A 13,246-nucleotide genomic window follows, 5' to 3' on the forward strand; every position below is an offset into this window, starting at 1 on the left:
AGTGGTTTTCAATAAACCTGATTTCCTCCTTACATATATAAAACAACTAAACTTGTCTTCTACAGGTTTCCTCAAAGTCTCTTACACTATTTTAGTTTCATATAAACCAGTCTTTAAGGTAAATACAAATGCAAATCTGTTGACCAAATAGCTGTTCTTTGGGTTGCTGTTTAGGATGCTGTTCTTCCTAGCTACAAACAATCCTATATTTCATTTTCGTCTGACCTGTTAACAAGTTTATGAGTTAAACGAGTTGGATCAGGCAGTGAATTGCTGTGTAAAAGGCAAATGCCCTGTTCACACACAGGTTTGCATTTATCAGAGCTTAGTGTGGCTGGAATGGAAAGTCAGCTGAGCAGTAGTATGAGGTAACAGGTTAGTGTGTTTTCAGTGATCTCTGAAGGGGCCAACACTGTAAAGTAGGATGTAAATATGTTCTGAACCTTAACAGTATCAGGAAGACAGTGGTCAAAAGAATGAGCAGTTGTTATAGTATTTTTGCATGAAATTTAGGTAGTTTTTGCTTATTCTACCATTGAACTGGCACATGAAAATGAGTATTTTCTTAGATATCTCTTCTTTCTAAGGCCAGTCCAGTTTTAATCATTTAAAATACAGTATATAAATTGTTTTAATTTTTACAACTTGCTTCTCTAAAAATGGTAAAAATAAGTATAATGTTATCTCCTCAGTTTTTGCCTGTTTTGGAGTTTAATATGAATTGTGAAAAGTACAACTAAAGGAATACAAGAATGCCAGTATAGTATATACTGTACATTTTGTCTGAGAGACAAACACAAGCAGCTACTGTTCTGCCTCACCAATGAAAGGGCATTACTTGAAATTAAGTCCAAATACTCTCCTTGTTTAGCTCAAGTACAACTACCAGGAGAGCTAAGCATCACTTATCACCTACATTTGTTTTTTCCTGGTGAGCGCATTTGCAAATCACAATGGCACCTGTAGAACCCCTATGGAGAAAGGCAATCTTCCAAAAAGCAAATCCTCTCCTTGGGTAGAGTTTGGAAACCCTAGAGGAGACTAAAATGCAGGACTCAAAGCTTAGATCTCTCTGGGCTAAGCTTTTGAAATACCTCTGCATTTAACCTTTAACCATAACACTTGACTTTAGCTGAAACTGAGGCAGAATATTCAACTGTTTACCTTCCATTGTTCACATTCCAAAGGAAGGGTATCCTCTGAAAAGGAAGGTCCCAAAGATGAGCAAGCTTTCCCTCCCAAGAACCATTTCTTTTTTTCTTTTTTTTTTTTTTTTTTAGACGGGAGTCTCACTCTGTCGCCCAGGCTGGAGTGCAGTGGCATGATCTAGGCTCATTGCAATCTCTGCCTCCCGGGTTCAAGCAATTCTACTTCCTCAGCCTCCCAAGTAGCTGGGATTACAGGTGCCCGCCACCACACTCGGCTAATTTTTTTGTATTTTTAGTGTAGACGGGGTTTTGCCATGTTGGCCAGGTTGGTCTCGAACTGCTGACCTCAAGTGATCCACCCGCCTTGGCCTCCCAAAGTGCTGGGATTACAGGTATGAGCCACGGTGTCTGGCCTAAGAATTGTTTCTTTTTACTAGTTTTTGGGAATCTCCAAAAATTTCCAGCCAACTAAATCTAGACTAGTGAATCCTAGGCCTTAAAAGCTTGTGACGAGACAATTTGGTGGCTTTAATCATTAGTTTACTAAAGAAACAGAACTGGCTGGGCGTGGTGACTCAAGCCTGTAATCCCAGCACTTTGGGAGGCTGAGGTGGGTGGATCATGAGGTCGGGAGATCGAGACCATCCTGGCCAACATAGTGAAACCCTGTCTCTACTAAAAATACAAAAATTAGCCAGGTGTGGTGGCGTGTGCCTGTAGTCCCAGCTACTCGGGAGGCTGAGGCAGGAGAATTGCTTGAACCAGGGAGTTGGAGGTTGCAGTGAGCCGAGATCGCGCCACTGCACTCCAGCCTGGAGACAGAGCAAGACTCCGTCTCAAAAAGAAAAAAAAAAAAAAAAAAGAAACAGAACTATTTTGTGAGCTAACAAAATCAACACAGGCAGGCATTCTCCTGTAGTGAGTGCTACTCACACTCCAAAAGGTCAGATGTTTTGTGATTATGTCCTAGTAGTCATGAGCAAAGAGATGTCCTCCTAAAATAACAAAATATTTTTCATGAATGACAGATGTTAGCTTACCTTGACCCTTTAAATATTTAAGAAGCACAAAGTAACTATTTTCTTTTTTTCTTCCTTTTTTGAGACAGAATCTCGCTCTGTTGCCCAGGCTGGAGTGCAGCGATGCGATCTTGGCTCACTGCAACCTCCAGCTCCTGGGTTCAAGCAATGCTCATGCCTCAGCCTCCTGAGTAGCTGGGACCACAGGCATACACCCTCACAGCTGGCTAACTTTTTGCCATTTTTAGTAGAGATCGGGTTTCATTATGTTGCCAAGCTGGTCTCAAACTCCTGGCCTGAAGTGATCTGCCTGCCTCGGCCTCCCAAAGTGCTGGGATTACAGGCATAAGACACTGAGCCCCATGAATAAATTAATTTCTATTTAATTCCTTTGTTGAGTTGTATTTGAGTAGCTCTTTGCAATGAAACTCACTTGTTTTTCCTAAATTAGGTAGGAGTTCTAGGTTCTAAGTGCAGTACAGACAGTTTTGTTTTGTCATCACCAAAATAAATAAAATCAAAAAGTGTTTTGTATTTTTCAGTAATATGACTTCTTTAAAATAAAGTTGTTGTGAGGTACTGATATACAAACATAAATGACTACCAGAATTAGGGGACATATAGGTGTATTTTTTCCTCCTTAATATACTACCTTTTCCAGGAGAAATAGCCTACTTATTAAGATCACATAGCTGGAAGCAGAAATACTATTGTGCTGGGTCTTATTTTGAACCTGTTTTTAAAGATTGGAGCTAAATGAACAGCTCTGCTTCATTAGGGGGAGAATCCTGTTTTGTGTAAAACTCTTGGAAGGAGGTATTCCACAGGAGTCCACTCTCCCTTTTTATCTGTCATCTTCAAACCATGCTAGAGAGATCTTTTCTGGAAATGTTTGTCAGTATTCTTCATCCAAGTCTCTGTCTATACCAGATCCCAAATGCCTCCCCACCATGCTAGACACTTTTAAAACCAAACCTAACCTGATAAAAACCAAACAAGCTGGGTGCAGTGGCTCATGCCTGTAATCCCAGCACTTTGGGAGGCCAAGGCAGGTGGATCACCTGAGGTTGGGAGTTCGAGACCAGCCTGACCAACATGCAGAAACCCCGCCTCTACTAAAAATACAAAATTAGCCGGGCGTGGTGTCGCATGCCTGTAATCCCAGCTACTCAGGAGGCTGAGGCAGGAGAACCACTTGAACCTGGGAGGCAGAGGTTGCAGTGGGCCAAGATCGTGCCATTGCACTCCAGCCTTAGGAACAAGAGTGAAACTCCATCTCAAAAACAAAAAAACAAAAACAAAACCCAAAAATAATCCAAACAAACAAAAAACTGGTCTGGGGAGATTATAAAGTCTCCTTATAAGGATCCACAAGATGCTAGGATAGCCAGAGCTTTGGGTGTTTCAGAAATCTAGGTCGTTACACACATATCCTAGGGCAGTCAGCAGGGCCTTTACACATTTAAACTCCGAAGCTTAATCAAATTTCACACACAGGTGGAAAGCACATCTCTTCTCCACAGGTACACTTCCTCCCCTCCATTCCAATCTTAATTCCTACATAATCCACACTTAGATCGACCGCTAGTACAATTTCTAGCTGGAATGTGGGGAGACAAATAAAACTACCCTAGGTTGGAAATAGGCAGTAAGATGTCCTAAAGACTATAAATAAGAATGGAGTATTTTGCTATATAAATGTTATCAATATCTTAGAGAATGGATAAACAGATGCACTGATCAGAGAAAGTCCATTGCTACAAACACTAAAAGGAATTTGGTCCATGTGTGTCAGAGAACACAAATACACAGTTACCTTTTCTAACCCGAGTTTCCTGTCTATTTCAGTTAGATCCTTTAAGAAAACTTTAAATCATTATGATTCATTAATGTGGAATTGGACATGATCTCTGATCTTGGGGCTGCAGGTACTTGACCAAACTATTAAGCAATCTATATCAAAGGTTTATTTGGAAGCTTCTGAGTATGAGGGTTCTTGCATCAAATGAGGATTCAAGGGGGGAGGAAAAAAGTGTGCTTGTCAGTTTGGAAAGTCACAGAGAGTTTACCATTCTATAATTTGATTAGAAGGAAAATGAGAACCCACTGGTAGAAGGAAGAAGCAAGAGTCTTCTAGGGTCTGGCATCTGCAAGTAAATGGAGAAAAAAAAGTTCTTAGTTTCTTTCAATGAAAAAAGCACCAACTACATCTGACAATGGGCCACACAACTATAACCCAATTAAATTATCTTGTTCTGCTGGAGGAATCTGCTGTTGTTGATGGCAGAACACCAAGTATCTTCTGATCTTTAACTCTTTACTACCATTGAGCACAGAGAAACTTGTTAATTGAATTAAAAACATTCTATACAGAAATCAATGTACACTCCTGTGTCAAGAGTTTTACAAGTGAGGAGAATATCAGGAAATTGATTCATTCAGACAATTCTCGATTAACTTCATTTATCTTGATCTTTTTCTCACATACTGTATTTACTCATTAGTTCAAAAATAGTTTTTGAGCTTTTACAATGTACATTAGGGGACAAGAATTGGTATGATACTACCTGCTTCAGAGGTACTTGTCTAGTAAAAAGTGGAGTTGTTGATAAAAACATACATAGGATAAAACACATTAAATGCTAAGTGAACAAACCCTTGTCATGTATGTATATTCAAAAACATTTCACCCACACTTAAGTTCCTTAAGGGCATAGTCATATCTTTTATTTCTTTTGTATCCTTCCAAAGAAACTAGAGAATTCTGCAACAATAGGCATTGAAAATAATACTTAATGGCCAGGCGTGGTGGCTCCTGCCTGTAATCCTAGCTATTTGGAGGCCAAGGCGGGTGGAACACCTGAGGTCAGGAGTTCGAGACTGGCCTGGCCAACATGGTGAAACACCATCTCTACTAAAAATACAAAAATTAGCCGGGCGTGGTGGCACACACCTGTAATCCCAGCTATTTGGGAGGCTGAGGAAGGAGAATCGCTTGAACCCGGGAGGTGGAGGTTGCAGTGAGCCGAGATTGCGCCACTGCACTCCAGCCTGTGTGACAGGAGCCAGACTCCATCTCAAAAACAAAAAACAAACAAACAAACACACAAAAACCCAAAACTTCATTTTTATTAAGAGGATAATGTCTGTGGCTGCTTAAGGATTCTTATCTAACCTAATTATTTTTCTGATTCCTCAGGAGTTACACAGAAAAATAAATTTTTAGTGTGTAAGGAGTTTAACCACAAAGAGTTAAGTCCCAAAGGAGAGAAGGGTCTGGTCTTAAGTTATAGACACAGAAATTTCTCCTAGATTTTCATCTTAGAGTAGCCATTTTTACTAGACAGCTATTCATATTGTTTGATCACCAGACACCTTGTATAGCATATCAGAGACGAACTCAAAATTCACCATTTATCCAGGTCTGTTCAATGTATGCTTCTCTTCCAACCCCTTTTTTTAGAGACAGGTCTCACTATGTTGCCTCAGCTAGTCTTAAACTCCTGGGCTCAAGCAGTCCCCTGCCTTGGTCTCCCAAAGTGTTGGGATTACAGGTGTGAGCCACTGTGCCCAGTCCTCCCTGCTTTTGTTTAAGACACAAGGTCTCACTATGTTGCTGAGGCTAGAGTACAGTGGCTATTCACAGGCACAGTCATGGTACACTATATCCTTGATCTCCTGGGCTCAAGTGATCCTCCTGTCTCAGCCTCTCAAGTAGCTGGGATGATAGGTGCATACCACCATACTCAATGTATGCTTTCCTGATGTACCCCAGTGCTGGTGTATCTCTTTTCCTTCTGGGACCAAATCCCATTTTCTGCCTTTCAAATGTATTTAACAATTTGACGTCAGAATCTACTAGGAAAAATGGCTGGTACCTAGAAGCAACTGATAAGTATTATTGTCTATAGCTAAGGGATGTTAACTTTTAGCATCTCTTTTCTGCTTCTTACTAGAAGAAACATCAGTTTTACTACAAAATGAAACTAACTCACAGATTTATCTGTTTCACTGTTCAGAGAGAGTGAACTGACTGGAATGCAAGAGGCCAATTATTCATTAATTCAATAAATATTCACTGAGGGCCTACTAACTGCAAAACAGTTGGGATATAATCCCATTCTCAGCCTTTATAACATTCCCTTTGCCAGAAGCAATGTGTCTGGGCAACCTCAGCTAAGACGACATTTGAAGGATCAAACTTGGCTCTGCCACAGGCACACAGGGTAACCTAAAGGAAAGGCTTCATCTGTGAAAAGTGAGAGAGATTTTGGTCTCTTCACATAGATTTTGTGAGGTTCTGCTAAATCAAATAGATAAGATCGACAGTGTAAAACTCTTAGAAACCCAAAACTTTTATTTTTTAAATTTTATTTTATTTTTGAGACATAATCTTACTCTGTGGCCCAGACTGGAGTGCAGTGGCGTGATCTCGGCTCACTACAACCTCTGCCTCCCAGTTCAGGCGATTCTCCTGCCTCAGCCTCCCGAGTTGCTGGGATTACAGGCGTGCACCACCACGCCCGGCTGATTTTTGTATTTTTAGTAGAGACAGGGTTTCACCATGTTGGCCAGGCTGCTCTCAAACTCTTGACCTCAAGTGGTCTGCCTGCCTTGGTCTCCCCGTGCTGGGATTACAGGCATGAGCCACTGCACCCGGCCAGAAGCCCAAAACTTTTAAGTGCTCATTAAAAAGAGTATGAATTTTTTGATGAGTGTTAAACTGTAGTGCACAGGGAATGAATTGCAGAGCAGTGAAACACAGCTCTCTGATTAATCTCAGTCCATTAAAAGAGGCATGATAGATGTAGAATGCAACTTTGATAAAAAAACAAAGGCAACGTATACTAATGTTAGAGAAAACAACTTGGCATGGTAACAGAATTCTAATTTAACCAGTAAATGCCTGTTCATTAGAGTGTAAAGCCATAATAGAGGCTATACACTTAAAAAACACATGCACACACAAAGCTTTAATTTGGTACCATAATCTGAAAGAAAATTGGACCCAAATTGCTTTATGTCCAGTTAAATCTTGCTACCATCTGAAGAGATAGTGAAAGAAAACTGAAACACTTACTTGATGAGATAGGTATTCAGTTACTGTGCATTTCCATCTACAAGTAGAAATATTTCAAAATAAATACACCATGTCAATTGAAATTCACTCCATCCCCTATTCTTACTAAACACAAATGACTTATTCCTGCATATATTGAATTATAACATAAAAGTAGAAGAATTTAATATTAGTAATCAGATTTCATTCAAGAGCATGGGAAAAGAAAATAGACCTTTACCTATCAAGCCTTTTGATGTATAATTTGGTGACTTCGTTTTTTGGGAAATGCAAGTATCCAGGGAGAAATGTTTTAAAGTGAATCCTCTAGCCACCTAAAAATTAGCTCAAACAGTAGCACAGACTGAAATCAAGAGAATCTGAATCTAGGGGCAACATTGGAAAAGAAAGTTTGTATTAAGTAAAAATGACAGTATCTTGGGTGTTCCCTATGTGGAAATTTCATGATGATGGTAATATGATGCAAATTTAGTACTTGTTTACCCAGCATGACCTCTGAAGTCTGGGGAGGACATCTGAATACCATTCTTTATGCTGGTTCTTATGACTTATGACTTTCATTTTCTCTCTACTCATTTCCTTTTAGGCCCTCACAATCCAATTTCTGATCCCAATTCCCTACTGATATTATGCCTTGAAAGAAATCAGGGATGACTTCCTCCTAGCCCAAATCATCAATCTTTTTATTGGCTCCCAAATTTTCTCGTGGTATTTGATGTCAGTGGTCACCCCATTTTGAAAATATTCTTTTGGCTTCTGTGATCTTACACTTTCCTGTTCATAATTTCTTGCTCCTAACCAGGGTCAGTAAGGTGAACTGAGTAAGGTGCTTAGGGCATAACACTTAAGAAGGCACTCACTTTAAGGGTCATGGAAATGCAAGGTGTTCAGACTGAACACATCTGAATAATCAAGATCAATTGTATTTAGCACAATGAAAAGAGTAAAACTATTTTGTCTGTATTTCACTTACTGTTTTTCCATGGCAGAACATACGGCAGAGATTTGGGAACTCGCATGCCTGAAGCCAGGTTATTCTTATGTTCCGTAACTATGTTGCTTGCAGGACTGCAAAAAGATGAATTTGGCTATGTCGGCAGATCAGTATCATTCAAGCAGGCACACGTAAGATAATCAAAATGTGTTTTTTGTAATTTGGGGAAAAACAACAACCTACATTCATCTGAAATGTAAACACATTTCCATCAAAACGTTCCGGCAATTAGAATGATTACCACTTACTTCTCTGGAAAGCTCCCTGTTCTGTACAGGCATTAGGATGGGTCTAACCATTTTCATTTTCTAGAAATTGAGATAAACAGCAATGCCATCTACTGTTCAGCTGTATGACAGGCTCATCAACTCACTCAATAAACATAAGAGATAAAATAAAGTGCTAAGGCAACCAAACCAAAAGCAGCAAATCTTCAACTGAGGTAAAATTAAAAGTTGTAGCCAATGGAATTCATTTTAAGTTTTTCTATCTTAGTGCACATAAAATAGTATACACTTAAAATTATTTACTGACCTCAGTAGTTAAAAAGTAAAAATTTGACAAGCATTCTGTTTGGGGAAAAAAGTGAAGTCTAGCATCTTATTCCTTCATTTCCTAAGCCAGAAATATTCTCATTTGGGTTTGAAACTTGATCTTCCAAGGTTTGAGTATTGGTGTTAATGAGAAATAGTTTCATTCATTTTTATTTTACTTTGGACAAGGACTCTTTCTGTCACCCAGGCTGGAGTGCAGTGGCATGATCATGGCTCACTGCAGCCTCGACCTCCTGGGCTTAAATGATCCTCTGGTCTCAGCCTCCCAAGTAGCTGAGACTATAGGCATCCACCACCATGCCCAGCTTATTTTGTTTTTAAAAATTTTTTTGTAGAGACAGGATCTTACTGTGTTGCTCATGTTGATCTTCAACTCCTGGCCTCAGTGATCCTCCCACCTTGGCCTCCAGGTATGAGCTACTCTGTGCCTGGCCAGAAATCTTCCAGTTTTCAATTAGAGCTGGGCATGATGGCTCAGGCTTGTAATCGCAACACTTTGGGAGGCAGAGGGGGGAGGATCACTTGAGGCCAGAAGTTTGAGACCAGCCTGGGCAAAAATAAAGAATTAGCTAGGTGTGGTGGTGGATCCCTGTAGTTCTTGCTATTTGAGAGGCCCAGGGGGATCGCTTGAGGCCAGGAGGCAGAGCCTGCAGTGAGCCATGATCATGCCATTACACTCCAGCCTGGTTGAGTGTATCCCTTATGATTGGCACAAAGCACATGACCTTTAGGAATCAAGGAATAAATATGAAAAAATGCCAAAACAATATCTAGACTAAACTACCATTAAGGAACATCATTAAATAAAGTGGTCAATTCATGCTCCGGTGGCTTCTCTTGGTAACAGAACACTCTGATTTTGGCAGGCAATGCTGGGATAAGACTATTTCATTTACCTGTTGTTGTCAGAGTAGTGAGTTGTGCCCCAGACAAATGGGGTGCTGGTCTGCTCCCACAAATCTGTCAAAGGAAGCAAAACATAGTTTGTGGTACTACTAGATAAGACACCAGCAGTTCATGTTGGTTGAATTTATAAGATGGGAAATAATACCTAAGTTTTGCAGAAGCAAGTAAAAATTGATCAAGTATCCTGCCTAAGTGACACAGTAGCAAGAATTGAAGAATATAAACACAAGCAACATAAATAATAATAAACGTGCCTAGTAACAATCAAACACAGATGGTACAACACAATTTATGGAAAAAAACAGACGTAAAGAAGTACTTTTTCCAATCAAGAGGGATTGGTTGTTTCACGTGTCTGCACAGCAATACAAATGTGCTCGTTTTGGGGCCCAATAAAAATAATAAGGCATTCTGAACAACATGGTATGTTCATAAAAAAGGAAAATCTTCCTTCTGTCTTAAGCAAATGACTTGAGATTTAGACATTGTGAAGAAAAAGATGTAGAGGCAGCTCACCTTTATCCCAGTCTTCATCACAAGGAGGGCACTGCCAAGTGCTCTCAGCCAGAGTCTCTTGTCTAAGGCTCCTGGTTTGGTTGACTGCGAGACAATAAAGATGGGACATAAGAGGGGGATATTGCCAAGTTATTGTGTTCAAAGGGGCTAGTAGCTTAAAAGGTTGCAAGGGTAGCCTGTTGGGTCTTTATTTCTGAAAAATGGATAGTATAAAAGCTAAAAGAGGGATCTTATCTCTTTGCTGACAGAAGAAAGAAAAGCAGAAACAAAAATGTTTACCATATTTATGGCAAAAAAGATTTATTTTTAGATGAATTATTAGTAAAATGAACCAGGCTGTTCAGGAGACAAAACAGTATGACATGTACAATCTGACAATCTATTGTATCAATCCATGATACAAATCTCAAAGGTGGAAAAGTATTGTTCTTCTGAAACACTGAAAGCCAAAAATCAAGCTGACAATCTAGCATAATACAAATCTGAAGGAGCTACCCTCCAGTACTGAAATATTTTAGATACTGAGTCTTACCAACATCTTGCTCAATACAACTTCTGTCATCACAGCTTGAGATATGATGACTAATTTCAGCTCGAGGAACCTGGTGGCGAGCATTGAAGGGACAAGTAGCCAATTTGCTTGCAACATCAGGATGATTCTGTGGAACCAAAATTAAGGGATCTGTCAGTTCTTTGGATCTCTTAAAGTGAACAGGGAGTAGCTAAGCCTTATTCTACAAATGCCTCCTCTAAAATTCCTCAATAAACTTCTGGCTTAACTATAACAAGTAAACTCATAGTAAAAAACTAAGAGGGAATTATTTATTGTTTTTATAGACAATTACTTCAAAATCATCAAAACATAAGTCTTTTTGTTATGATTGTAGAGACTGACAACACAGATATTGTTGGCTAAACAATGAATTTAGGATTGGGTATTTGAATGACATCTTTCCCCCATTTATTTCTCAGAGTCACATGATTCAGGCAGCACAGCCCGTAATGAGAGAGCTCTCTGGATGTCTTTGAAAGCTGATATTCAAGATGAATAGTAACACTAAAATACACTCTTAGTCTGCATTGCAGTAGTGTCCCTGCTACTGCAATACAATAGTGCTGGAAAATAGCTGTTGGAAGGGAGCCGCAGAAGAGGCAAACCAATAATTTTTCAGATTAACACAGTGACGCTTACTTAACGTAATGATGCCTGAAATGAATCTCTGAACAATTTGACCTTTATTTCAGCTATTTCACTAAGGAAAAACCCAAATGATAGAGTCTACTTTGCTGACCAAGTTCCTTATTTTAAAACAAAACAAAGGGTTTAGTATCACCTATATCCTATGGCAAATATAGCAGCAATTAAGAAATTTATTAGGAAAAAAAAGATATGTCATAAATGAAACTCAGAAAAGTAAAAATAATATGAAGAAGGGAGAAGCCTGGAAAAATATATAGGTGTGAGAAACTTGCAGGCATCGCCGTCATTTTCATAAGTGGTATCAGGCATTCAATACAAAGGTTTTGTGGCCAAAGATTAAGAACATTAGAAGAGAAGAGTTATGATAGTGTCTTTTTTATCACTTGGCTCCATTTGGGAAATGTTTGAGAGCCTAGAGGGGACAATGTTGTAGTGGTATCTGCTGATCCATACTGTCCAGGTTTAATGTTAAGGGATCCTTGCTCTCGAGATTAAAAGGAGCTGGAGAAATAATAAAGATACATGACGTTTCCAGAATTACAAGCACTTTTTAAAGGATGTTAAAGCTGAATTGTATGCAGTTTGGATTAAATACCTCAATTGTTTTCCAAGCATAAATTCTAGCAGAATTTTGGCTTCTGTATCAGAATTCTAACAACATTGTCAAAATTTCTCAATTAAGGTAGCATGAAAGTAGTTTATATCAGCTAAGTCTATACAAGAGTGACCAGAAAGAAAATCCTTATTTATTATTTTTTTAAAGATGTTTATTGTTGAAACTTGGAGATACAGTTATTTTTAGGAATAATTTTTCTTGGGCTAACTTCTAGCTGTTCAAGCTCTAAAATTTCTAAACAAAATAATCATAAAAAGTGAATTATAGCACTCAATCATTGTTAGGCCAATGAATACATCAAATTTACAAGATAGGCAGGATTTCTCATTGTTAGCCAAAATTCGTCTGTTTTACAAAGGGTGAGAAGACTCTAGAGATGCTGTTTATAAAGGGTTCTTTGTCAGTAGTTAACGGGAAGAAAACCAAAACCAGAAAAAATTTATCCTAAAGAATGAACAAATGCCTTTCTATAAATGTTGGTATTTAAGAGAGGTAGATTCCCAAAACAATTCTGGCAATCAATTAAAACATGATAAAATTATTTGATATTTATAAAATACGGCCTTTTAAAAGAACTCAGGAGGGTGTTAGAGGGAAAATTATGACCCTACCTTTCTGCACTTGATAAGATGATAAGGAAACCTGCAAGCCCTGATTTGATGGTTTTTGTCATACGGGCATTGCAATAGCTTCTCAGGGTCCAGGGAGTCGGCTGAAAGAGAGAAGTATTTCAGTAGGTAAAACGATAACAGGCCCTTGTAAAACTACAGCATTCCAGGCACACTGGATTTTTTCAAGAGACTCTGTAATAATAGAACAATATAGTCTAAAGAAAACTTGGATTAAAAAAAAGGGTGACTACACATTTAAAATATTTCTGAATTAAGCTTAGTAAGTTCAGCAGAACCAGAAATCTCAGGGTGAAGTCTCAGTTTCATATTGAACTGAATATATTGTTTTCGTTGCTGGTTACTCTCATTATAAAACAAAAAGTTAAATAAAATGTCATCCTCTTTTCCTTTTCTAAAAGTGCGAATTCAGGGTTATTCCTATTCTCTAGCTAGTCTACCCAGAGCCTCCCAACCAGTATGCTGCAGTTGAAATGGATTGCTGGTGTGCTAATACACTGATTTGGGGGCCCATGGCTAGTTCAAGTCATCCCCTACCCCCCATTTCCACAGGCAAGTTGGGGGTAGTTAATCCCCTTCACTA

At 38.9% G+C, this 13,246-nt stretch overlaps 1 protein-coding gene across 5 annotated transcripts in view; it reads right to left on the reverse strand.

The window, feature by feature from the left end:
• Window positions 1-4,111: 4,111 nt before the first annotated feature.
• Window positions 4,112-13,246, reverse strand: part of GTSF1 (gametocyte specific factor 1) — a 33,431-nt gene continuing 24,296 nt past the window's right edge. For all 5 annotated transcript variants that reach the window (XM_054528076.1, XM_054528077.1, XM_054528078.1 and 2 more), the window contains 7 exons: window positions 12,646-12,746; window positions 10,750-10,876; window positions 10,218-10,301; window positions 9,692-9,755; window positions 8,221-8,315; window positions 7,248-7,284; window positions 4,112-4,314 (listed from right to left, as the gene is read on the reverse strand). In XM_054528076.1, coding sequence (XP_054384051.1) covers window positions 7,268-7,284; window positions 8,221-8,315; window positions 9,692-9,755; window positions 10,218-10,301; window positions 10,750-10,876; window positions 12,646-12,746 — 488 coding nt within the window. In that variant the 3' untranslated portion in view covers window positions 4,112-4,314; window positions 7,248-7,267. The remainder of the gene's footprint in view (window positions 4,315-7,247; window positions 7,285-8,220; window positions 8,316-9,691; window positions 9,756-10,217; window positions 10,302-10,749; window positions 10,877-12,645; window positions 12,747-13,246) is intronic.

Source organism: Pongo abelii, chromosome 10 (assembly GCF_028885655.2).
Source record: "Pongo abelii isolate AG06213 chromosome 10, NHGRI_mPonAbe1-v2.0_pri, whole genome shotgun sequence".
In the NCBI taxonomy this organism is placed as follows: domain Eukaryota; kingdom Metazoa; phylum Chordata; class Mammalia; order Primates; family Hominidae; genus Pongo; species Pongo abelii.